Source organism: Gastrolobium bilobum, unplaced genomic scaffold (assembly GCF_033153095.1).
Source record: "Gastrolobium bilobum isolate Gb01-03AN ecotype WA unplaced genomic scaffold, APGP_CSIRO_Gbil_v1 utg12365, whole genome shotgun sequence".
NCBI lineage: Eukaryota > Viridiplantae > Streptophyta > Magnoliopsida > Fabales > Fabaceae > Gastrolobium > Gastrolobium bilobum.
The window spans coordinates 236,967-263,437 of NW_026896861.1; the positions used below are offsets into that span (position 1 = coordinate 236,967).

Genomic DNA, 26,471 nt, shown 5'->3' on the forward strand with positions numbered 1-26,471 from the left:
GTTCATGATTGTTCTTGCTATTACTTTTTATTTTTTTTATTTTTAAATCAATAACTATTCTCAATAATCAAATCGAATTGTCCAATTTAAAGGGAATAGTTATAATAGTACTTGGTGACTTAATCTTCGTGGGACGATACTCTACTCACACTTTTATTACTTGAAAGGATATGTATACTTGCCATAATCGCAATAGATTCAATATGGTCAGACTTAACATTACTTGTTCTTTTGATAACGCTTCAAAGAGCGGCAAGTAATTTTCATATGGCATTGCTTCCCATGTTAGAAGCAAGTTAGCTCGTAATTAAGCCTTGATCGACCTTTAGACTTGTCACAACCCCACCTTTTGATTCAACCTCAGAAGTCGGACCATCCTTTGTTCTCAACAATGTTTGCTTTGTACGTGTTGGTTACACATTGTTCTCTACTCTTGGGTCATTCATTCAGAAGGCTATTTGTAACAGATGTCATAGTCAGTTTTTCTTCAAGGGCTGAGTTGCTTAGCATCACAACCAATGTATCCTAACTATCTGGTAGAGAGCTAAGAAGTAGTAGAGCCTAAAACACATCATCTATTTTCATCTTAACCTTAAACAACTGGTTTACAACAAATACTTTGATCGTTATTGTATTCAGGCTTCACAAGACGATGCATCGAATGTGTTTTGTTCATTTAAGTATTATTCTTGATCACGGACTCCAACTTTGTCTTTAGTTCATAAGCGTTGGTGTACTGTGACACTCTGAAGCACCAGCACGACATGTTGCCAACTTTTTGGGACACGTTGACTATCTTGACACGCGACTTTGACTTAGTCAGACACATAATCAACGTTTGCATACACGTTTTGGCATTTTCGTAAAAATAAATAAAATTATAATTTTGAAAAAATTAAAAAACATTTAATGAATTTTTTGATAAGTTGTGTGAAGGGCGAGACCCTTCAGGAGTACTGGTGGTGCACTGAACACACCCTTGACTGGGGCCCCATCGGCGGACCTGACCTCATCGTTGACGACGGCGGCGACGCCATGTTGCTAATCCATGAGGTGTTAAGGCCAAAGAGCTCTTCGAGCACACAGGTCAACCAATCGACCTGGCTTCCACGGATAACTTTGAGTTTAAGATTGTGCTTACTTCATCAAGGATGGGTTGAAGACCGATTCTAAAAGGTATCGTAAGATGAAGGATAGGCTCGTTGGAGTTTATGAAGAGACTATCATTGGAGTTAAGAGGCTTTATCATATGTAGGCTAATGAGACTCTCTTGTTCGCTACTATCAATGTTAATGACTCTGTCACCAAGAGCAAGTTTAGTTTTATTTTTTGCTAGATTTATTTCTAGATCAATCTTGGTTTGATTTTTGGGTAAAAGTCGTTGATTTTTCTTAGTTCAGATTTTAGGTTGGATTCAGATCTGTCATGTGTTGTGGGTTTTGTAACATTAATGGAATGTGTTAAATTTTGACTTTTGGGTTTTGAATTTATCAACTGTTTGATTTATGTCTTTAGAGAAGTTTAGAGTGTTGGGTATTACTCAGTGATTGGGTTTGGTGTGCTATTGATATGGCTGGGTTCAGGTTGTGTAATAAGGAACAATTATTAGTATTGATTAGGTTCTTGAAAACAACAAGTGGGTCATTGAATTTATATATATATTACTTGGTGGGGATTGCTTGTGATTCTATGGGTCAGTGAATTTAGGAGATAATGATTTGAATATTTGATTGATTATATGACTTATTATGAGCTGCTATATGCATTAAATGTAAACTATATTATATATATTAAAAATATTATTTAATATCAAAATGTGTCCTAAACGTGTCGAAATATGACATTTTTTAGAATTTATGTGTCGGATGTCATATTGTGTCCCGTGTCTCAGGTCAGTATCGGTGTCGATGTTGGTGCATCATAGCAGTGACACATGCTTGAAGAGGCTTTTGACTATGTATTTCCTCATCATGGTTACAATCTTTTTGTTGATAAACTCCCACTCATTCTCGTTCTTTTCTTTAGGCATCTTAGCTCTCAGGATGGGTTCATAAAGGTCTTTGCAGTATAGATGATCTTCCATCATTGGCCTCCAGTACATGTAATTATGAGATACAAGTTTAAATATATGTCCTTTGTGAGAAACGTCAGTCTCCATCTTGTCTACTCATAACCCTTTAAACTCGGGTTCTAATACTAGTGTTGCGATGAGATCTCTTTTTTAATGCGGAAGCGATTAAGTCTTTATGGAATTCGGCGCCTCGAGGATTACCTGTGAGCATTTATAATTAAAATGTCAGAAATTTAAATTGTGCGCTTCCATAAAAGAAAAATAATTAATTCGAACACAATTACTTTTATTTATTGTCATGCTTGACATAGATTGACGAATTTGGCTCTTCTAAAATAAGAGAAGTGTTTTAAAAAATAAAGTGTTAAATTATAGTTATTTATTACAAAATTAATTGTTAATATTATGATAATATATATATATATATATATATATATATATATATATAGGGACAGGATATTGTGACAACCAAATAAAGTTACGACCAATGTTACAACCACTAATCTCACCGTTAGATTGAAAATCTTATCTGACGGTCCTCATTGGTCTCATAAATATCCCCTCTTTCATCGTCTCTCTCTCCCCCTTCTCTCTCTTTTCCCTTTTCTCTCTTTCTCACTACACGCTCTGTCGTCGCCGCCTCCCACATCCTCTGTCCCGACGGCACCGCCTGCCTCCGTCGCAGCCTTTGTCCCGACGGCGCCACCTGCCTCCGCCGTTGCCGCATCCCGCGGAGAGAGAGAGAGACGAATACACGATCTAGGGTTCAATTTTACCAGGTTCGATTTTCCCTTTCTGGATGGTCATATATTTTGACAGTTTTTGTGATATTAGTTCTGAAAAATAGCTCAGAGTTTAAATATCATTTGAATTTTGTCATACAATCTTGAATTTGAACCAATTAAAAATCTCTTAATATTATTTTTGTTATGAAGCAGAGTAAAATAAATGAAATTTTGGTTCTTCTTTTTTCTCTTAGATCACAATGAAAACCCCTTAATATTCTTCTCATAGAAAGCAACACCATCTGTGCGTTTGCTCATCCGGGCTTGAATCTAATTTCATATGAATGTGTTATTGTCTTTTTGCATCCTTAATACCTGAGGTTGATTCTTTTGTCACAATAATGTTGGTTTGTACTATTCAAAACTTCAAATGAATATGAGCATGAAAAATTAATGTAGGATGGTGCTGGTCGTGTTATGAATAAAAACATTTAGCTAAATAGAATACAAATATGAGTGGTGTTATGAATAAAAACATTTCTAGGATTACCCTTAACATGTCAAGTTTTTGAGATTATTGGTAAATGGAATGGTAAAGAAACAGTTAGCTAAGCCATTGGTATCGTTGCTTACTTGTTGCTGCACAAGTTTCTAAGTGAATATTGGTTCTCATATTGCATATACATATACCTATAGCAGATTTTTTAAAGTAGAGAAACAATAGAATACAAGAATCCTATGGCATTAATCAAAGGAAGTTATTCACGTGTTTTCTTGAATGGGAGGGGTTAGTAAATATAACAAGATTCCTTTTTTAACATAAGTAAATATAGCAGGTGATAAAGCTAAATAGCTTTATTTTCTTTTCCTTGTAGAAAGCTTTTAGCACCTGTAAGGACAAAGCTAATAAATCATCACACTACTTTTTTTCATAGTGATAAATCTTGCTACTCTGTTTCTTACAAGGGCACTTGCGTGGAATATGAGCATGAAAAATAAATGTAGGATGGTGCTGGTCATGTTGGAAAGATGCTTTATGCTCGGCAAGGAAAGAAATTTGATTATGATCTAAAACAGGTAGTAAATTACTTGCTTCTTGTTTTGTTCAATTTGATAATACAAATTTGAGCTATACCACAATCATTCAATCTCATGACTCTACTAGTTTGTCTTCCCACCTGTAACAGTAGGATTATTTTTTTCCACCGCCTGGATGTTGCATGTATATAAATGATCGAATGGATATCTATTGAGATGAATTAGTTGTTTTATTTGATATTGTATTAATTTCTTGCTGTTTGGATTATATTGTCATGACATAAAGCATAAAGTTGTTTTATCTTTCATTCGTGTAGTTGTTGCGGATCAATTTTAGGTATCTTGTGCTCTCAAAGCAAACAAAATCTGCTTATTATCCTGAAATTACCCTGGCGAAACAACTATATATCAAAATCGGTAGGTATATCTTTTTTTGTTGTTGTGATTAAGAGTATTTAAATGTTATTTATATGTTTATTGGTTTTAAATTCTTAGGTATATTATGGATGAGCATTTGGACTACATTAACTTAAATGATGAAATTAGGAATGACATACATGTTGAATTGGGTGATGACTTATTGAATATGGATGATGATCCAATAGATTACATCAACTTCAGTGATGATGAAATTATAGAAGAGATGCCTCGTAATTTAGGAGATGACATATCGAATGCTTTAACTGATAACATTCCAAATGTCATTCCCTTGACACCGACAAAGAATTCTAATATTTTGATTGAGGTTGGAATGGAATTTTCCGAACAAAAGGATGTAGTGGTCTTGTATACAACATATGGCAAGGTAAAAGGTTTCGGAATCCGAATACGAACAAGGAGGGGTAATTACTTCGAGCTAGTTTGTGCTAGACAGGGTCATCCACCACAAAAAAATGATAAAGATATTGCTCAAGTTTTTCAGACCAAATTAAAGAAGACATCATCATTACGCGTTGGGTGTGAAGCTTTTTTAAGTGCTTATAAAAGTCAAAACACAAAAATATGGAGAATTACACAATTTAACGACAACCATAATCATGGTCTTGTGACTCCAAAGAGTGTTCGTTATCTCAGATCACACAAAAAAATGTCTGATGCTGCAAGATCATTGGTTGAACAATTTAGTGATGCAAGCTTGCCCACAGGAAAAGTAGCTACCATCTTCAAAGGCGATGAGTTATCATTTAACAGTCGAGATTGTTATAATCATCTAAAAAATGTGAGGAGAAGAATATATAACACAAGAGATGCACAAGCTGTGTTACACTATTGTGTTAAACAACAATCATTAAATCAAAAATTCTTTTATTCCATTAAATGTGACGATGAAGATCGCATGGAAAGCTTTTTTTGGATTGATGCAAGGTCCAGGCAAGCTTATGAGCTATTTGGTGATGTCATCACATTTGACACGACATACAGAACTAATAAATATTCAATGCCATTTGGACCTTTTGTCGGTGTCAATAATCATTTACAGTCAATCTTGTTCGGATGTGCTTTATTGAAAGACGAAACAGAAGATACTTTTGTGTGGCTATTTAAGGAATGGCTTCGAGGAATGAATGAGAAACATCCGGGTGCCATAATTACTGATCAGGTATAATCATTTTAAGTACATGTTTTCCATTGTTTCATATATTAATCATTGTATTCTTACATATGTCATTGAATTTACAGGACATGTCAATTACCAATGCAGTATCCAAAGTTTTCCCAAAAAGCAAGCATCGATTTTGTGTGTGGCACATCACAAAAAAGTTTCCAGAAAAATTGTCTCATGTCTATCAGCAGCATGCCACATTTAAGAGTGATTTCAATAACTGTATCCATACAAAAAAGAGCACTCAAGATTTTGAAGACAAATGGCAACGTATTCTTGATAACTTTGGTCTTCATGAGAATGAGTGGTTGCAGTCACTTTATTCAATTAAATCGTCTTGGATACCAATCTTTAACAGATCCATTTTCTTTGCTGGTATGAGCACCACTCAGCGTAGTGAAAGCATCAATTCATTCTTTGATGGTTTTGTTACATCTGGCACAACCTTAAAGGAGTTTGTAGAAAAATATAATCAAGCAGTAGATGCTCGTTATGATTCATTCAAAAAACAAGACTTTGAATCTAGGCATAAAGAAAGGCGTTTAACATTGAATATGCCATTGGAAGAGCATGCAGCTAAGGTATACACACGTGCAATTTTCACAAAGTTTAGTGATGTACTTTCTCATAGTTTTCCTCTCTCTAAGGAGAAACTTGGAAATGATGGTGAGTTGGTTACCTATCGAGTTTTTAATAGGAAAGACAAGGATTATTCTGCAACGGTGAAGATGAAGTTGGAAAATAGAGAAACTAGATGTTCTTGTCAATATTTTGAGTTCATGGGAATCCCATGTGAGCATATTATTGCTATTTTTTCGGTTGAAAATGTTGAGCAGATCCCTGAACATATGATTTTGCGATGCTGGAGCAAGGAAGGAAATGATATAATTAGTACCAATAAGGACATTTGTAATTTTGATGGAGAAGGACTCCTTCGCGGCTTTGAAATACACAATAGAGTTTCAAAACTTATTAAGCTTGCAGATAGGTCCAATGAAGCAGCTAAATTCGCTTATGATGGTCTTGATTCTCTCACTGAATCTTTAGAAAAATTTCCAACACCTGATGATAGTATTAGTCTTGAGGATTTTGAATCACATTACTTGAGTTCTCAAATTAAAGAGTCATCTATGATGAGATTGAATGATCCTAACATTTCACAAACGAAAGGTCGAAAAAGGGAGTCACACAATATCTCACAGGGACGTAGAATTCATAGTGGGATTGAAGAAGCATAAAAAAATACTAATATTTGTGGAAATTACAAGAAACGAGGACATAATAAGCGTACATGTAGAGAGAAAAATTTACATTGACTTTAGTTTTTTTATTTATTTTGGGTTACATTACATTTGTTATTATTTACAAAAAAAAAGGGTTTGAATTGCCTTTTGAATTACCTTTTTTTTAGGAACATGTCTTACTTTTTCGTTGTGGCTTTCAAAAAGTGTGAAAAGAAGGGAGATTTGGAGTTTGAATATTGGGTTTGTTTTTATTTTTCATGTTTTTTTGTATTTGGTGTGCTTTGTTTGATTTACCTATCTATCAGTGGTTTAATTCTATTATTAGTTCACAGTATTAGTATTAATTTTAACTCTTAATTTGTAGCATCTTGCGTTGCTTCAATTTTTTATACTACCAAACCATTTCGACCAGTTACTACCAAGTTTTTAACAAAGTTGAATACCAGGACTCGAACTGCTTGGTTAAACTGAAAAATCTATAACAGCTTGCTTCAATTCAAGTACATATTTATATTTAAATGAAAAACGATCCTTTCGGAGAAGATTTTTAGTTAACTTGATATACTGATTCAATGAACTTTCTTTCGATATGTCACTTTTTGTAATACACCACAATGAATTAATACTTTGTATAATGACATATCACATGGATAATCTATACCTCGTTTTGATAATATGAATACAAAGCTTTTGTTGAATTAAAAGAAGCATAATGCTTGGTTCTTCTAAGTTTACAGGAGAATCATGTGCACAACTGAAGGGAATTCTTCTATGGGCAGTTATTTACACTCCTATGACTTCATGGAGATAATAGTTGCTGCAGTAAATAATGCCTCTTTTCCAAGGGACGATATTTCCATTTCCCTACACCATGACAGACAACAAATTTGGACATTGTCAAGATAATTTAAAAAAAAAATTACAGCTTAGCAAAAAAATTACAGATAGATTCCAAGGAATTTTGTCCTACATCATGATGGGCATCAGAAATAAAATAGTGAAGAAATAACAGAACCAATGGGTAGTTAAAAGCAAGAACCAGAATCACGCGTATTGGTATTCGATGATACAGTAAGAGTTACTGTAAAATATGAAAACGATTAAGTCAAGTAGAAAGCACAAATACAAGGAGAAAATAAGATATATATTCCCATTGTCTGACATCTGCAGAGAGATAAAGCCACAATTGCTCACTATGAACAATAAACTAAAAGAAATTAATTTCTCTTGGTTTTGTAATTGATAATTGATTACAAAGCCCATTGCAATTACAAGGATAAAAAGGAAGGACAGAGGTTCTATAAAAACTTATGATATAGCTCATTAGCTAATCAAACGTGAAACCGGAAATTGTTAGGTTCTATAAAAACTTATGATATCAGCATATGTAACTAAAGTAACCTCTGCTACATGTAGTTGAAAATAATTAAAACTCTAACCAGGTTACTTCAATTCCAACCGATTCAAGAACCAGATAATTTTTCCAATTCAATTAGGGCTAAAAACTAAACCATAATTGTTCATGGGAATGTAAAAAAAAAAACAAATCAAAAATATCGAATCAAAAATACCAACTAATTGAATTTGATAAAGAAGAGACAGACTAAAAACTAAACCATAATTGTTCATGGGAATGTAAAAAAAAAACAAATTAAAAATATCGACTCAAAAATACCAACTAATTGAATTTGATAAAGAAGAGACAGACATATACCCAAGAATTTGGGACCGGAGACGCATAGAGGGAGGATATGGGCAGCAACGGTAGAGAGGGGAGCACAACTCAGAAAGGGAAAATCGAACCTGGTAAAATCGAACCCTAGATCGTGTATTCGCCTCTCTCTCTCTCCGCGGGATGCGGCGGCGGAGGCAGGTGGCGCCGTCGGGACAAAGGCTGCGACGGAGGCAGGCGGTGCCGTCGGGACAAAGGATGTGGGAGGCGGCGACGATGACATAGCGTGTAGTGAGAAAGAGAGAAAATGGAAAAGAGAGAGAAGGGGGAGAGAGACGATGAAAGAAGGGATATTTATGAGACCAATGAGGACCGTCGGATAAGATTTTCAATCTAACGGTGAAATTAGTGGTCGTAACATTGGTCGTAACTTTATTTGGTTGTCACAATATCCTATCCCATATATATATATATATGGGTTTAATGTTTCCCACGTTGTAGAAGATAAACTTATCTCCTACACACATATAAATGCGTGTGAGGTTCATATTTTATTTTTCTCTCTCTTCTATTTACATGGCCTACATGGGTCCCATACTCCCATATACTTTTATGTGTATTTAAGAGATAAAGTTATTTCTTACAACATATATATATGATTTAATATTTCTCATGTTGTAGGAGATAAATATATATATAGGGTTTAATGTTTCTTATGTTGTAGGAGATAAATTTATCTCTTACACACATAAAAAATGTGTGGGACTCATGTGAGCCATGTAAAGAAAAGAGAGAGAAAAAAATATGAACCCCACATATTTTTATAAATATATAGGAGATAAATTTATTTTCTACAATATAAAATATTAAATCCATATATATATTACGAAGTTGTTAAAATCCTAGAAAAAGAAGACTTTTTGTTGTAGATTAACATTATAAGTTCACTCTTCCTAAATTAGAACTCCCTTTAATTCATGCTATCACGCTAAAACATATAATCCGTGCTAATAAACGCCGCGAGTCATACTATTTCCTTTTTAAAACATATCTTAATTACTTCTTTCTTTGATGTGAGTAGGTTTTCTTGATATTCTCATACATTTTATCTCTTTAAATCAATTATGAGACCAATCCAGAATATAAGACGAATAAAAATTTTAAGCCCCTCTTCAAAATATCATGTCGGAATCGGATTGAAACTTTTTTATTTGAGTAAATACCCTTTTTGGTCTTCAGAAAATTTTACAAGACCCGTTTTAGTCTCTAGCAAATAAAAAGACCCATCGTGGTCCTTCAAAAATTCAAAAGGATCTATTTAGTTGAAATCGTGGTCCCTCACAAATTCAAAAAAGAGCTATATTAGTCCTCAAAAGGACTAAAATGAGTCCAATTTAAATTTTTTAGGAATCACGATGGGCCTTTTTATTTGCTAGGGACTAAAACGGGTCTCGTGAAATTTTCTAAGGACCAAAAAGATATTTACTCTTTTTATTTTCATTCATGCAATTATCATTCACCATATGAACATATAATAGGCGAAAAAAGAAAGCAAGAGAGAGAGAGAGAGTATGATCCACGCGGTAGCAGGAAGCGTGAGGCAATGGGATGACATCTAAGTGAAGTATGGAGTGAGAATACCCTATAAATGGCGTTCACTCCGTGCCGGTCGAAATTTGTCACAGCCAATCATCTCATCAGTTTCTTCCTCACTCACTCTTCCTTCGTATTGCATTACATTTCATTGCATCCCTCCAAAACCCTTTTCCTATCTCAATAATCCCTACCCTTTCTCCCTTCCTTCTTTCTTAGTTCCCTCAATTCCCATTCATTCTCATAATCGCTTCCCTCTCTCCGCACAATTTCTTCAATTTTAGGGTTAGGGATTTCTTCTTTTACTTTTTTTTTTTTTTTTTTATCTATCTCGAGACTCCCTCACCCACTGGGTGCAGACGTGGGGGCACCGTCGCCACTTCTCATTCAATGGAGGCCGCTGTCGCCGCCGCTCGCGGTGCCTCTCTCCAGATGCCGCCTCCGTCCCGGAAAGAATGGCGCGCTGTTGCAGAGCATCATCATTCTGCGCGAAACCCCGAGGATGAGGTACTGATTTCGTTTCGAAACACTTCACATTGTCTTATCGTGTGGTTCGGAGGATGATGGAGAAGATACGTTGTTTCAAAATTTAGAGCTTTACATTTGTTATCGAGAAAACGAGAGTTAATTTTTTTTTTCATTCGAACATTTCTCTTTTAAGTTTAATAATATTTTTCCCCCTCCAAATTGGGATTAGAGTTTAACAATGTTGGCATGACGCGAGTCTGTGTTTTGTCGTTTTAAGCATTAGGTGTTCGTGGGTTTTCTCGTTACTAAGCTTCGGGAAAACAGATGTCGTATGGTGTTTGCCTAGGTGGATAATGTGGTCTTTAGTTTGAGTATGCTTCTTCTGTGTGTGTATGGGGCAAAGCAACTTTATTTTCTATCTGGTTCAGTTGAGTTTTTTGTTACTGGGACTGACCTTGAAAAGAATACGATATTCGGTTTCTTGTTTTTTATCTACACAATGTTTTTTCTTCTGCAGAGGCCTCTGTGGTTTTAACTTTTAATATTTGGTTCAGGGAAGAATTCTATTTTGTCAGTCAGGCCCAAGGTTTATTTCTGATTTGTTGGTAACGTAAACCACCAGGCACGTGGAAATTGGAATGTGCACGTATTTTGAAGTGAACAAACTTGATTTTTTTAATGATAATTGAATTGAGTGACTTCATTGGACAGATTGAATTTTTCCAAACCAGAGCATTAAAACACTGAACCCCTCACCATGTGAACAACTTGGTCTGCTTGTCATCAGAATCTAGTTTGATAAATCAATTTTAGGTAGAAGGTACCTCATATTGATGTTGTTGAAGTTTAAGGTTACAGCCTTACTTGGTTTGAACTTTTGGCTTTATTAAAAGACTTAAGGTTGTTGGTATCTAAGTATTGGAGTTTTGATTGCTTACCTTTTTCTCATTGCTAAAGGTTGCCTGCTTGCCTTAGCACTTTTTTTTTTTTATCTGTTTGACTGATGATGGACATCTGCTGGTGTGCAGGAGTTAGAAAACCTAAAAATAGGACAATCAGACGAGAGAACCATATATGAGGTAAGGTGATGGCATTAGAAGCTGTTTTTTAGTTTTAAGGAATTAAGAACCTGAAGATGATTTCCTCCTGTTTTTCAAGGTGCAGCAAGGAAGAGAGCCTCTTGATGTCGATTTTTGTTCAATAACAGTGGATGGAACATTAGACAATGATATTTTGCAGCAACAGATGCATAGTGTTGTTAGACAAAGACAGGAGATACTGCAAATGGAGATTGACCTAAAAGCTCAAATGATTGCCAGAACCGAGATAATGGAAATGCAAAACACCTTTGATGCTCAACTCAAGGAGCATGCTAACAATGCCAGCAAGCTTCAGGTGTAAATTCAAACTTTTATATATGTATTTGGACTCCAAAGTCTGAGGGGATCTATCCCCAAATTTTGGAAAAACTGGTTCTCTCAGATTTTACAAGAATAACATGCTTTTGGACATTTAATTGTGCCCTTTTATGGAAACAGCTAGTGGATTATGTCAATTTCTATTGATACGGTGGTTTGGTACAGCAGATGCAGCTGTTTTTATTTATGATGGTTAAAAGGGGCATTTTATAATTAAACATCTGTACTTTAAGTTACATGTTTTTCTTTTTACAGGTTAGTGATTGTTAGTCTGCTCTAAAACTTGTTTACCTGGTCTTGTAGGAGCAACTTTGTGAAAGGGAGCACACAATTCATGAACTGGAAAGGAAAATAGAAGAGAAAGACAGAGAACTGCATTCTATTAAATTAGACAATGAAGCGGTTTGTTGATCTGCTACTTTCCTTTTTTATTATTAGTTTTGCTGGATCTTAATTTGGGCAGTATTTGTTTTTGAATTATATGCTAATCTCTTCAATTTTTATGCTAGGCGTGGGCTAAACAAGACCTTCTACGTGAGCAAAACAAAGAACTAGCAACTTTCAGGTTCTTCTTTTGTCCAAATGCATTTATGGGATGTTTAGGCTTTGCATCTGGATTTTTCTACATGCTTCAATGGGTAAATCTTTTTTTGCAGAAGGGAGCGTGACCATTCTGAAGCAGAAAGAGCTCAGCATATAAAACAAATACATGATCTGCAAGAACATATTCAAGAAAAAGATAGGCAGCTTATTGACTTGCAGGAACAAGTAGGCAGCTTATATTTATCTAATTTGTTTCCATAAGAATTTATTTCAGTTTGTTGGTATACGTGGCCTAATGATGCCTTTTCATTCAGCAACGGGTTACTCAGGAGACCATTATGTTTAAAGATGAGCAGTTCAGAGAGGCCCAAGCCTGGATAGCTCGTGTTCGAGAGGTGGACGCTTTCCAATCAACAGCAAACCAGTCATTACAGGCTGAATTGCGAGAGCGCACAGAGCAATATAACCAGCTCTGGATGGGTTTTCAGAGACAGGTTGATCTGCCATTCGTTTCTGCATTAAGGATTAAGTTTTATTTGTTTTTGACAACCACATGAATGTATTTTGTTTTGTATTTGTCTCTGTCAGTTGCACACTAAAAAAATACATTTCATTAAGTAATTTATTGTTGTGATTTGGTTTTTATAGATTATTTGCATGGCATACAATATATAAGAAAAAATTCAATTTTCTTTTTGTGAGCTTTATAAGCATTTTTTGTCTCAAGGCAAGGCGCTAGGTCTTCACCTGGATTTGGTGAGAAGTATGTCAGGGTCCCAACACGTAGATGAGCGAGTGTGGCGGGCAAGTACAGCCTAAGGGTTAAGGATGCGATTGGGAAGCTGGAACATAAGAACCTTAACGGATAAATTGAGGGAGTTAGCATATGTTTTTGCTAGAAGGAAAGTGAATATTATTTGCTTGCAGGAAACTAAGTGGGCTGGAGAAAAGGCCAAGGAAGTGGATGGAACTGGTTTCAAGTTATGGTACACAGGTATAAACAAGAGTCAAAATGGTGTTGGAATTATGATCGATAAAAGTTTCAGAGATAAAGTTGTGGACGTCAAAAAGAAAGGCGACAGGATTATTCTGGTTAAGCTTGTAGTGGTTGATTTAATCTTGAATATCCTCAGTGTGTATGCACCCCAAGTTGGATTGCAACCAAATGATAAAAGCCAATTTTGGGAGGACTTGGAGGAGGTTTTGAGGGGAATACCACTAGAGAAGATTTTCTTAGGAGGAGATCTAAATGGTCATGTTGGTAAAAGCATTAGAGGTTTTGGCTATGGGACGAGAAACGAGACTGAAGAAGATATCTTGAATGTTGCACTAGCCTACGATTTGATACTAGCGAACACCTTTTTTCGAAAAAGGGAGTCACATCTAATCACATATCATAGCTGCCAAAATCGTAGTTAGATTGATTCTTTATGGCTAGAAGAGAAGATAGAATTTCTTGTGTCGACTGTAAGGTCTACCCTGGAGAGTGTGTCGCTACACAACATAAGCTGGTAGTCCTGGAGGTTCGGTTCAACAAAGTACTTACAATGAGGAAGAGGGCCCAGAACCCAAGGATAAAATGTTGGAAACTTAAAGAGGAAAAAGAGAAAGTGTTCAATGAAAGAATGTTGCACGAAGGACCTTGGGAGTTTGAGGGAGGAGCAAATGCAATATGGAATGAGATGACTATGTGTATTCAGAATATGGGAAAGAGGGTGTTAGGAGAAAGCAAAGGAAATGGATTTCATACAAAGGAAATATGGCGGTGGAATGGAGAGGTGCAAGAGGCAATTAATCATAAGAAGGAATGCTTTAGATCTTTGCATAAATATCCCAGTGAAGAGAACTTGCAAAAGTTTAGATTGACGAGGAAAAATGCAAAGAAAGCAGTGTGAGAAGCTAGAGGAAAGGTTTTCGCCGATTTGTATAAAAATTTTGGGAGCAAGGAGGGTGGAAAAGGTATATATAAACTTCCAAAAATAAGGGATAAGAAAAGTAAAGATCTCACCCAAGTTAGATGCATCAAGGATGAAAATCAAAAACTTTTGGTGAGAGATAAAGATGTAAATGAAAGATGGAGAAACTACTTCAACAAGCTGTTTAATGGGGATGGCGATATAAGCGAGGTGGGCTTGGGGGACGCTTATGATGATTTGAATAGAAGATTTGTGCGCATAATTAATACACATGAAGTTAAAAGAGGCTATAAAGAGGATGAAGACGGCAAAAAAATTAAAATAATGTATTTAAATTAAATAATTACGCATTTAATGCTGTTTTGTAAAAAGTTACACATCTATTGCACAATGTGACGCCACTTTTGGGCGTCACATGTGACGCCCCATTGTGGCGTCTTCTCTAGGAAGTGGCGTCACATGTGTGCTCTATATATTTCCCCACCCCCTCCATTCAATTCACACCTCTTCTCTCACTCTTCATATCTCCCTTCTCCACCAACATTCCTTTATCTTTAATTTAGTATTTGAATTTTAGTTCTAATTCTATTTAAAAATGAGCTCAAATCCTGATTATGTTCGTGTTGTGTTATATTACAATGGTAGGAAGGTAGAAGGTCGACGATGTGTTATATTCGAAGGTGAAAAAAGGCCGACACGTATCCAACGCAACACAACCATTGGCGAACTGCATCAGAGAATTCGGCAGAAGTTAAGTCTTCAAGACAACCAATGTATCACTGAGATCACGACAAGGGTGTGGCAAGGTGATAAATACATTAGTTTGAAAGTGCTTGACGATGAAGACTTGGAGATGACAATGGAAGAATTTTGCAACCAGTCAAGGACAGATTTTCTAGAGTTGTATGTCGACTTCGTCGCAACCGAGAATGCTCCCATACCGGTGAGGTCAGTTTATTTAAATTCTCCCCGTCTTCCAGCTTCTCCTGCCGCTTATGCGTCTCCAGTTGGTAACTTTTCTGAGGGAGATGAAAATGATCCGACTTGGGAAATGCACGACGAAGATGACGATGACGACGACGAAAATATGGCAATGGAAGAACATCTTCTGGCGGAGGATGCTAGTGCTTCAGAAGGAGATGAATCTCGTGAGATGGGTGCGTCTGAAATCCCAATATTCCATCAACCAGTCCTCGCGCAAATGCCGCAGTTGAATGACGTTGCGTCTGCTCTGTTTGGTATTCCACAAGAAGGTAATTGATCCCATTTGTATACTGCGTGAATAAATAACTGATTTAATACCTGAATTAGTAAGTTCGTATTAAAAAATTATAATCCGCAATTGCATGTGACACAGATGTTATTCCTTTCTGGGAAGGAATTCCGCATTATTCTTACATTGATTGGAGTTATCAAAGCGAACAAGAATCATGTACTGATGGTTCAGTGTCTAGATCGGCTTCAATACAAGGTCCGTGGCAACTGGGTGACATGTTATTTGTCAATCAAGAATTTGCGACAAAAAAAGATGTCCAAATGGCAATTAAGCACAACCTTATTAGGGAGTATCAAGAAGCCATTGTAATTGAGAGCACGCCTGCAAAGTTGTCCATGAAATGTTGTGCGTACGATCAAGTTGTCCGTGGCGCGTAAGGACGATCAAACCGGTGTTTCGTGAAAATTGGAAAATAACGAGATGGGGTGGAAAACACGAATGTGTGAATGAGCACATTTCCCAGGGTCATAGACAGCTCGATGCAGTCGTTATTGCAGATCTCGTGATAGGTACCTTTTTGTATTTTAGATGTGTGAATGAACACGAATGTGTAATTAAATTCGTTCGATGTTATCGAGGCACTGATATCTTCTTCAATGCAGGGATGATAAAGTCTGAACCATCTGTGTCAATCTCTTTGGTGCAAGAAAGGATAACTGCTAAATATGGCTTTCAAGTTTCCTACAGAAAGGCGTGGTATGCGAAGCAGAAAGCGATGGCAATTCTGTACGGTGATTGGGAGGAATCGTATGTTTTTTTTACCAAGGTGGTGCGAATACATGCTTCGCTTTTCTCCAGGTTCATTTTATCATATACAAACTAATGATCTTTATGCCGGATCCGCTCCTGCCATAGCCATCGGACTAGCCTGGAAAACTGGCTCCTGCCCGCTCATGTCAAGGTGCTCAGACGCTGCCTGACTAGGACCTGCCGCATACTGCGATCCGTGATGATAAATCGGCTGTGACCCGTAAGTAGGACCAATGACTGGAGGTCTGAACCATCCCTGAGTCTCGACCACTGGTCTAGGTGCCATAATCGGGACAGGCTCAGCAACAACTCTCTCACGTCTACGTCCTAATCCGCGTCCCTCCCGTCTATTACGAGGAACATCCACGATCAACTAAGGATCAGGCTGTGTCTGCACGGGGGGTGCCTCAGGTCCAGGCTCATCAACTCGTGAACTCTCACGAAACATCCCAATAATCCGGCCTATCTCCTCGTGGATATACTGTAGTCCAAATCGAGGAAACACCTCCGCCATTGTTGCATGATAAAGCATTTCAAGACCATCAATCTGTATATTACGAAAAAATGTTAGAAATGTGAAACAAATGTAAAATAAGTACAAAACTCACCATGCGCCCTATCTTTGCTGCCCTCCGAGATATGTAGCGTTTTCCCCTCTCTCTGTACCACTCCATGTACGCATGATTAGGTGACATCAAACCATATAATGGAGGTGGCAGTACAATATGCTGAATCCTGGTATTCCATCGATCAATGTGAGCCCTCAGCTTACGTCTCCAGTTCTCTTCAACCTTCCCCCGTAGAGTATGATCATGTATTCCTCTCAATTTTCTAGATTTTTCCGGGATGGGTTGATCAAGACCGAACTGTCGCATGCACCTATCCAGTTGACATGCCTCTACTGTGTGGAAGTAGATAATAGGTGTGGCAGCAAGCCACAGATACTGCTGCTCTGGAGTCACGTCAAGCCACTCATATTCTATATATGGCTGCCACACCACCTACAAACAAAATGTGAAACAATATATAGAGTTACAAAAAAAAATAAACCCATAGACAAATAACAACATCGTAAGTATCCAACACCAAACCTCATCTCTACAGAGTGTGTCCAATGTTGCCCGATAATGGGTGACCTCATGAGGTTTAAACTTTTGTACAACATTAAACCTGTCAATCAGAAACATTATCAACCATACATTATCAATCATAATCAAGAAGTATACAGTTAGTATATACATTATTAACCATACATTATCGAAATCAAATGAAGTAAATAAATCATGCCGGCATCCATAATGTGTGCCTGGCTCTAGATGATGAGGAAGGGGTGGAGCAATGGGTGGGAATCGTATCCATGCTCAGATTTGAAGGAGAATATGGCAACCACCCATGTCGCTTCGACGGGCATCTGTCACTTCACACAAATTCCTGAACAAGTGTGTCAAAACTGCAGATCCCCAGTTGAATCGGCCAATGTCCTAAAATCCTCCACCTAGCAACGGGACAAGCCGGCAACCAAAATTGCTACCTCCAGACTTGTCCGCCAGCAACCAAGTCCCCAACATCCGGGCAATGTGGGCTTTTGTGAAGTAGATCTCGGCAGCATGATTCCCCTCATGATCAGTCCACCGGGTATAATGCCGATCCAAGAATGAGATGCGGAGGTCGCCGGAATGATGCAACTCACCGGCCTCTGGAACATGTCCAAAAACAGCAGCACAAGCAGCGTGCCAATCCTCAGAGGTCGATCCGATGACGACAGTACCGTCGGTCGGCAAGCCCAAGATGCCTGCCACATCTTGTAAGGTGATCGTCATCTCACCTTGGGTCATGCGAAAGGTATGTGTCTCTGGTCTCCACCTCTTGGCCAGAGCACTAATTAAAAATGTATCTATCTGTGATAAATTACGCAGTTATCACGTGTTAACGAATTTTATTAAATAATTACATAAATACAAAACGACATAAATAACATACCTGGATATGTTGCATCCTGGCAACATGTATGAAACCCGCCTGTCTGAGGTACTCTTCCACAACCTGTGGAATAGCACCGGTAGGTGGGCCCCCTTGTGGCTTCCCACGCCTAGTCTTAATCTTTCTTACATGCTCAGTATTCCACACTCGCTGTGAAATATGACCTTTCTGCGTCCTCTTACGAAGGACCTCCCACCTGTACGGCCCAGGTATGATCCACATGCTGGGATTGGTGGGCTCTACATCCGAATCAGATCCCGAAGAAGATGATGACTCAGCCATTATCCTCAACTAACTACAAAGTTATGCACTCCCGCATTAATAACATCATACATACGAAATTTACAAAGTCTCTAACACTATTTATAAATCACTAATTAATGTGCTAAACCCTAATACATAATTAAAAATCGGTAATAATAATAACTACGTAATAATAATATTACTATATCATTACAACATTCATAGCATGACACAAAATTTCCAAGTGACTATCCTAATGTTCCAAGTCTCTAATATACAATCAATCCTAACATGTATTACTAACTAGCACTGTAATTTAAATGTATACATATAAGGTATTATGACCTTACCTACGTTGGCAGAGCTTCGCTACGAACCGCGGTTAGAGAGAGGTTGGAGAGAGGTTAGAGAGGTAAATGAGTAAGGAGTGAAAAAAGGAAAGTGGGGTATATATAGGTTGCACATGAGACGCCCCAATGGGGCGTCTTCTCCAAGGGAGAGACACCTCACTGGGGCGTCACATGTGACGCCCAAAGAAGGCGTCTCATTGTGCAACAGATGTGTAATTTTTAACAAAAAAACATTAAATGCGTAATTATTTTAATTTTTTTGCCGGATGAAGACTAATAAAGCCTTGGGACTTGATGGTGTCCTTATTGAAGTGTGGAGAGGCCTGGAGGATGTGGCAATAAAATGGTTGACCAATTTTTTCAATAAGATTCTTCAGACAAATAAGATGCTTGGATGCATAGAGGAAAAATATGATTGTATCTATTTACAAAAACAGGGGAGATATACAGAATTGTTCTAACTATAGAGGCATTAAGCTAATGAGCCATACTATGAAGTACTGGGAGAGGGTTATTGAACATCGCTTGAGGAGAGATACCAAGGTTTCTTTAAATCAATTTGGATTTATGCTAGGAAGATGTACCATGGAATCCATTTTCTTATTGCGACAATTAATGGAAAGATATCGAGAAAAGAAGAAGGACTTACATATGGTGTTCATAGATCTTGAGAAAGCATATGATAGGGTTCCAAGGAAAGTTTTATGGTGGGTTCTTGAGAAGAAAAAAGTACCATCAAAGTATGTAAAGGCAATCAAGGATATGTATGATGGGGCTACTACATGTGTGAAAGCTTGTAACAGAACATCAAGTTATTTTCCGATCACGGTAGGTGTACACCATGGTTCGGCTCTAAATCCTTATCTCTTTGCTTTAGTTATGAATGAACTAACAAAAGATATTCAAGAGGAAGTGTCATGGTGTATGTTTTTTGCAGATGATATCATGCTTATTGATGAGAACAAAGACGGTGTTAATAGAAAACTTGAATTGTGGAGAAGCACGTTGGAATCTTAAGGATTCACATTAAGTCGGAGCAAGACTGAGTATTTGAAGTGTGAGTTTTCTCTGGTAAGAGATGTAGACCAAGATCCCGTGCATCTAAGTGGTCAAGAGGTACCCAAGAAAGATGCTTTTAGATATATGGGATCCATTTTGCAAAAAGGTGGAGAGATCGATGAGGATGTAAATCATACAATCAGAGCAGGGTGGATGAAATGGCATAGTGCACATAGGCAATGCTATATGGAGCTGAATGTTGGCTAGCACATAGGCAACATGAGCATAAAATGTGAGTAGCAGAGATGAGGATGTTAAGGTGGATGTGTGGTTATACGAGGATGGATAAGATAAGAAATGAAGATATTCGACGAAAGGTAAGAGTACTACCGGTGGCTGAAAAGATGAGAGAATATAGATTGAGGTGGTTTGGTCACGTAATGAGAAGGCTCCTGGATGCTCTCGTAAGAACAAAAGTTTGTTATCAAAAGCTCAACACAAAAAAAGGTAGAGGTAGACCGAAACATACTTGGGGGAAGGTAGTAAAACAAGATTTAATGGAGTGAGATATAGATTGGCGGGCGGTATGCCTTAGAACAGAATGGATAAAAGCTATTAGCATGGTGGAGGATTAGATCCGTTGTTATTCCTATGTTCCAAATGGTCCCTTTTTAGTCCTTTTCCTTTTCATTTCCCCTTCTTCTTTTTCCCATCTTTTCTACTTTTATATATATATATATATATATATATATATATATATATTACTATTTTTATTTTTTATTTCTATTTTTTCTACTTTTTCATATCTTTTATTTGAGTTCATCTACCACCGACCCCAATTAATTTGGGATAAAGGTGTTGTTGATGTTGATTATAGTATTTTTGGTTATTTACTTATGTTGCTTCACACTGTTTAATTTTTGGTTTGGTGGCTTTAGTTTGCAGAGATGGAGAGACTTCATTTGCATGCTATTCAACAACTGCAGCTTGAGCTGGCTGATGCGAGAGAGAGGAATGGAACTTATAATGATGATTCACGAATGTCCCAAATGAATTCAAAAAATAATCTAACTCAGTTTGTACAGGAAAATGGAAACCAATTTGACTTAAATGGAGGCAATGCATCAGGTGGAAGTAATGGTCTCCTTCCAAATGATAGCTCGGACAATGTTCCACCATTTGCATCTGCTGGCAATGCCTCAATCCAGGTGGGGTGCTTTAATTAATAGTTTGATTTCTCTTGTTAGTTGTTTTACTTTGTTTTATTCCTAGAAATTTAATTTGCAGCATATCATGTCATATTCCATGTATTTGATACTTAAAAAACAACTTTTAAAAAATGTCAACTGAAATCTTAATGTTGTAGATTATGAATGACTGTTAAATAGTGTCAAATGGCTTGTTATTTTGGCATTGAAGCACTGGACACATATGTTATATGTTTTCCTTGTATTCTCTTTTTCCTGTCTTAGATTTAGCATATTCTTTTCTAACATTTGATACATTTAAATCTTTCCTCATACTTGCTTGGAAGTTTGACATTATTTATATAGTCATCAATATTGTGCACTTGTCTCACGGTTGCGCTCTATTAGTGCTAGATCGGTGACCTAGTTCTATTTGTTGAAGCTAATTATCCTTTGTCCTTTGTATTGGATGAAAGTAGAATTGGCTTTGAAGGCCGAAACACGAGTGAGGGAAAAACAAATTTTTTTGCAAGCGGAACACACATGCATATCAAGATACATACTTTAAGACGTATGTCATACCTTGTTCGTGAAAACTCAAGATGATCAAGGTAGGTCTGAAGGGTTCAGACCCTCTAACGTTGATCCACACCACCCGCGTCTAGATACAGGAACTCCTTCCAGTAAGGCCGCCGATTGATCACCACAATAAGGCTTGCTATGCGCTCAGTGTGTGATGCAGGAGGCTAGGTAAAAGTGTTTAGAAGAGTGAAGTGTTCTAAGAGAAAACCTCACAAGGGGCGCATAGATGAGTAGAGAAAGGCTTGGCCTTTTTCACAAAAACCTAAGGAGGAACTAACTGCTACTTAAGCACACAAGAGGAGCCTTTTAAGTTTCAAACACAAATTAGATTTTTCTCCCAAAAATCTGATCAAAGTGGCGCCCTATGGGGAGAGAATAAGTGGAGTTGTTGCATTTCAAAAATTGCCAACAACATCCCAGAATATTCTCATGAGACTAAGTTCAAAACCTAGTCAGAAATCTGATCATGAACCATCATATAATCAGCTATATGGTGCGCCACATATAGCCTAAAAGGTGACCAGATACATTTGAGTTAGTTGCATTTCAAACTTAAATCAACTCACTCAAATATTCTCCCAACAGACCGTATCTTCTGGAGCTGATTGTGATGATCAAATCTAGCCAAAATCAGCACCCCATTATCCTTGGATTATGTCCAAAAGATCTCCTCCTGATATGTTCCAACAAGATCTCATATTATCCTTTTGTTATGAAACAACTTTTCATAGCCAATTCAAATTCGAATTTCAAACATTTGAATTTAAACTTTCAAACACTTAAATTTTAAATTCAAATTCAAATTCAAATTTAAAAATTCAAATTTCAAATTTCAAAATTCAAATTTTAAATTTCAAATTTCAAATTCAAAATTTAAACATTTGATAATTAATTTAACTAATTAAATTAATTAGTAATGTCTTGGACTATCAAAGCCCATTACTTTGATCCATGCGCCTTCCACCCTATCTGTGGAGTTCCAAACTACTTCTTGGGCTAATAACAATTGTTAGGCCCAATACCTTTAATGCTAGAGCATCTAGACAATTAGGTTTTAGTGTGTGACCCATTAGGTCCAACATAGCCACTGACATAAATGGGTTTGGGCCCAATAAGCCCACAACCCATCTAATGACAACACAGAGCACTAGCAATGCTTTGTTGCCCCAGAACTAGTTAGATTAATGACTTGCTATTACACATATTTGGTTGCCGTATATATTTCCTTTCGTCTCGGTTACCTTCCCATAAAACCTAGGGTAAGGAAGCGTATCAACACCTGCGGTTTAGCGTAAGCTTTATTCGAAATAGGGAATCTTCAATTTACAGACTCTAAAGGCAGATCATCTCATGATCTCTTTTACTATGCATAGATTCCCGAGTCCCTGTAAATGTCATCCCGATTTCTCCGGTTTACAGATAACCTAATCTCTCACAGAGATTTGACGAATTCCTTCAGCTTATCACCCTAGTCCTGTGTTCTTTAAGGACAAGCCCAACAGTATACCTATGAGTCTCCATGTTTCAGGCAGACGAGGTGCACAATCAAAGCATGCCTTCTAGAACACAGTCTAGGTAATAACTTCTGGTCTTAGGAAAGACATACCCAAATATAAAGAGACTACTCTAATGATACTCTCTGTGAGAGTTCCTCATAGAGTCTCTTTGTGGGTCTGTTCAGTGCGAGCTATACCCTTATAGGTCCACCCACGACTTTAGCTAAGACATCACTATATCTGTAGCTCATGAGGTCTTTACCTTGCATCCAAATACAAGTAGATAAGTCGTGCTAGTCTTACCCGAGATCACTGATTCCCATTCTCAGTGTCTCTAGACTAGGAACATAAAATTAGGAATAAACATGCAGTATCCTTGAATCCTCATGATCGTGATCTCATCACAGATACTCAAGAGATACCTATTTTATTCCAAGGGGTTTATCCAGTTACTCATATAAATATTAATAGTAATATTGAGACAAAATATGAAACAGGATAAATAGTGCTTTTATTTGCGACAATATAAAAGGTCTACATATGTCCTAATCTAATCAAAAGATTGTCTCTAGGACATCCATATACTAACAAGCTCCCACTTGGCCTAGAGCCAATCAGACCTAAGTCGTATACCCAAAGCCTCATAATGACTATCATGTTTTCTCTGAGAAACAACCTTTGTCAAAGAATCGGCCAGGATATCATCTGTGGGAACATAATCCATCTTTACATCCATCCTATCAATGATTTCTCTAATCAGGTGATATCTGTGGAGCACGTGCTTAGATATTTGATGAGACCTAGGTTCCTTTGACTGCGCAATGGCTCCAGTGTTGTCGCACAACAACTGTATGGGCTCATCCACGCTTGGAACCACCCTAAGTTCAGATATGAACTTCTTGATCCACACGGCCTCCTTAGCCGCTTCTGAAGCAGCTATATATTCAGCTTCTGTCGTTGAATCTGCTGTTGTCTCTTGCTTGGAACTCTTCCAAGATACTGCCCCACCATTTAGGGTGAATACGAACCTTGACTGTGACTTGCAGTCATCTTTGTCACTCTGAAAGCTGGCATCAGTGAACCCTTTCACTGTTAGCTCATCAACCCCACCATAGACCAGAAACACATCCTTAGTTCTTCTTAAGTACTTAAGGATGGTCTTGACTGCCGTCCAGTGACCCTCTCCAGGGTCCGACTGGTATCTGCTCGTAATGCTTAAAGCATATGAGAGATCTGGTCTCTTACATATCATGGCATACATGATGGATCCAATAGCCGAAGCGTATGGAATTCCACTCATGCGATCCTTCTCAGCCTGTGACTTAGGACACATGGCCTTTGAAAGATGTACCCCATGACTGACGGGAAGAAAACCCCTTTTCGACCTTTCCATGCTAAACCTCTTTAGCATCTTGTCAATATACGTGGATTGAGATAAACCCAGCAGCCTGTTTAATCTATCTCTATAGATTTTTATACCAAGTATAAAGGCCGCCTCTCCCAAATCCTTCATGGTTAAGCCTTTTGAAAGCCACTCTTTCGTTGTTTGTAATGTGGGGATGTCATTTCCTATTAAAAATATGTCATCTACATAAAGTATTAGGAAGACGACATTACTCCCACTAACCTTCTTGTAAACACAAGGTTCATCCTCGTTCTTGATAAAACCGTTACTCTTAACGACTTCATCAAACGAATATTCCAACTCCTTGATGCTTGCTTTAGCCCATATATCGACCTTTGAAGTTTGCATACCATATGCTCCTGATCTTTGATTTCAAAGCCTTCAGGTTGTGTCATGTACACATCCTCCTTCAAGAACCCATTCAAGAAGGCGGTCTTGACATCCATTTGCCAAATTTCATAGTCGTGATATGCCACTATTGCAAGCATGATCCTAATAGATTTGATCATGGCAACAGGTGAGAAAGTCTCATCATAGTCAACTCCTTGTCTTTGACGATACCCTTTCGCAACCAACCTAGCTTTGTAGGTCTGAACGTTGCCATCTGCATCAGTCTTTCTTTTAAAGACCCATTTGTTACCAATAGGAACTATTCCTTGCGGTTTAGGAACCAAGGTCCATACCTTGTTTTGATACATCGAATCCATTTCAGATCCCATGGCTTCAAGCCATCTAGAAGAGTCAACATCCTTGACTCCCTCTTCGTAGTTACTTGGTTCATCATCCTCGATGGTTTGTTGATTCTCAATCACAAACCCATACCTCTCAGGTGGATGGATGCCCCTCGTTGACCTACGGAGTTGTGTGTTTACTTCTCCATTGGAGAACGTCGCCTGCGGAGCAGACTTGGGTTCCTCAATCTGTTCATGTGGTTCTTGAACTTCTTCAAGATCAATCTTACTCCCACTGGTTCCTTGAGAGATCAAATCCTTCTCAAGGAACTCAGCATTCTTTGACACAAATACTTTGTGTTCATTCATGGAGTAAAAGTAGTATCCCTTAGTACCTTTGGGATACCCCACAAATAGACATTTAGTACTCTTAGCACTAAGCTTGTCTGATGCTAACGCTTTGACATAAGCTGGCGATCCCCATACCCTGAGGTAACTCAGGTTGGGTCTCTTACCATTCCATATCTCATATGGTGTGGTCTGAACAGATTTAGACGGTACCCTATTTAGAAGGTATGCCGCTGTGTCTAGGGCATATCCCCAAAATGATTTTGGAAGTTGAGTCTCACTCATCATAGACCTGACCATGTCTAACAAGGTCCTGTTTCTCCTTTCGGAGACACCATTTTGGTGTGGTGTGTAAGGTGCAGTAAACTGCGAGAGAATTTCATTTTCTCTCAGATAATCCTGAAACTCATGGCTCAAATATTCACCACCACGATCTGATCGTAATGTCTTAATCATCTTGCCACGCTGTTTCTCTACTTCATTCCTAAACTCCTTGAACTTTTCAAAGGCTTCAGATTTATATCTCATTAGGTACACGTACCCAAATCTTGATTTGTCATCAGTAAAGGTAATGAAATAGGAGTATCCTCCTCTAGCCTCTATAGACATTGGCCCACAAACATCAGTGTGAATGAGTTCTAATAACTCACTAGCCCTATGACTCTCAAGCCCCTTGGGCTTGTGACAAGTCATTTTCCCAGCTAGACAAGATTCACATTGTCCATAGGATTCCAAATCCATGGAATCTAGGTATCCATCTGCATGCATCCTAGACAATCTTGTTTCGTTTATGTGCCCTAGTCTACAATGCCAAAGATAAGATTGATTATCTATCCTAGGTCGTTTCACAGCTACATTGCAACTGAACCAAGGGAGGCTACACACAACATAAC

The 26,471-nt window shown here is 37.7% G+C and overlaps 2 protein-coding genes across 2 annotated transcripts; both read left to right on the top strand.

The window, feature by feature from the left end:
• The first annotated feature begins 909 nt into the window (after window positions 1-909).
• LOC133302427 (protein FAR1-RELATED SEQUENCE 9-like) lies at window positions 910-6,675 on the top strand. The gene is made up of 5 exons (XM_061502193.1): window positions 910-1,053; window positions 1,151-1,251; window positions 4,330-5,053; window positions 5,315-5,434; window positions 5,515-6,675. The coding sequence occupies exons 1-5, from the start codon at window positions 910-912 to the stop codon at window positions 6,673-6,675; spliced, it is 2,250 nt and encodes a 749-aa protein (XP_061358177.1).
• Window positions 6,676-10,047: 3,372 nt separating this feature from the next.
• LOC133302428 (uncharacterized) lies at window positions 10,048-21,097 on the top strand (the record flags this gene model as incomplete). Its single annotated transcript, XM_061502194.1, has 8 exons — window positions 10,048-10,453; window positions 11,443-11,493; window positions 11,573-11,809; window positions 12,136-12,234; window positions 12,342-12,397; window positions 12,489-12,600; window positions 12,690-12,869; window positions 20,828-21,097. Coding segments are annotated over exons 1-8 (1,122 nt in total), but the record flags the coding sequence as incomplete, so codon positions are not given.
• Window positions 21,098-26,471: the final 5,374 nt, after the last annotated feature.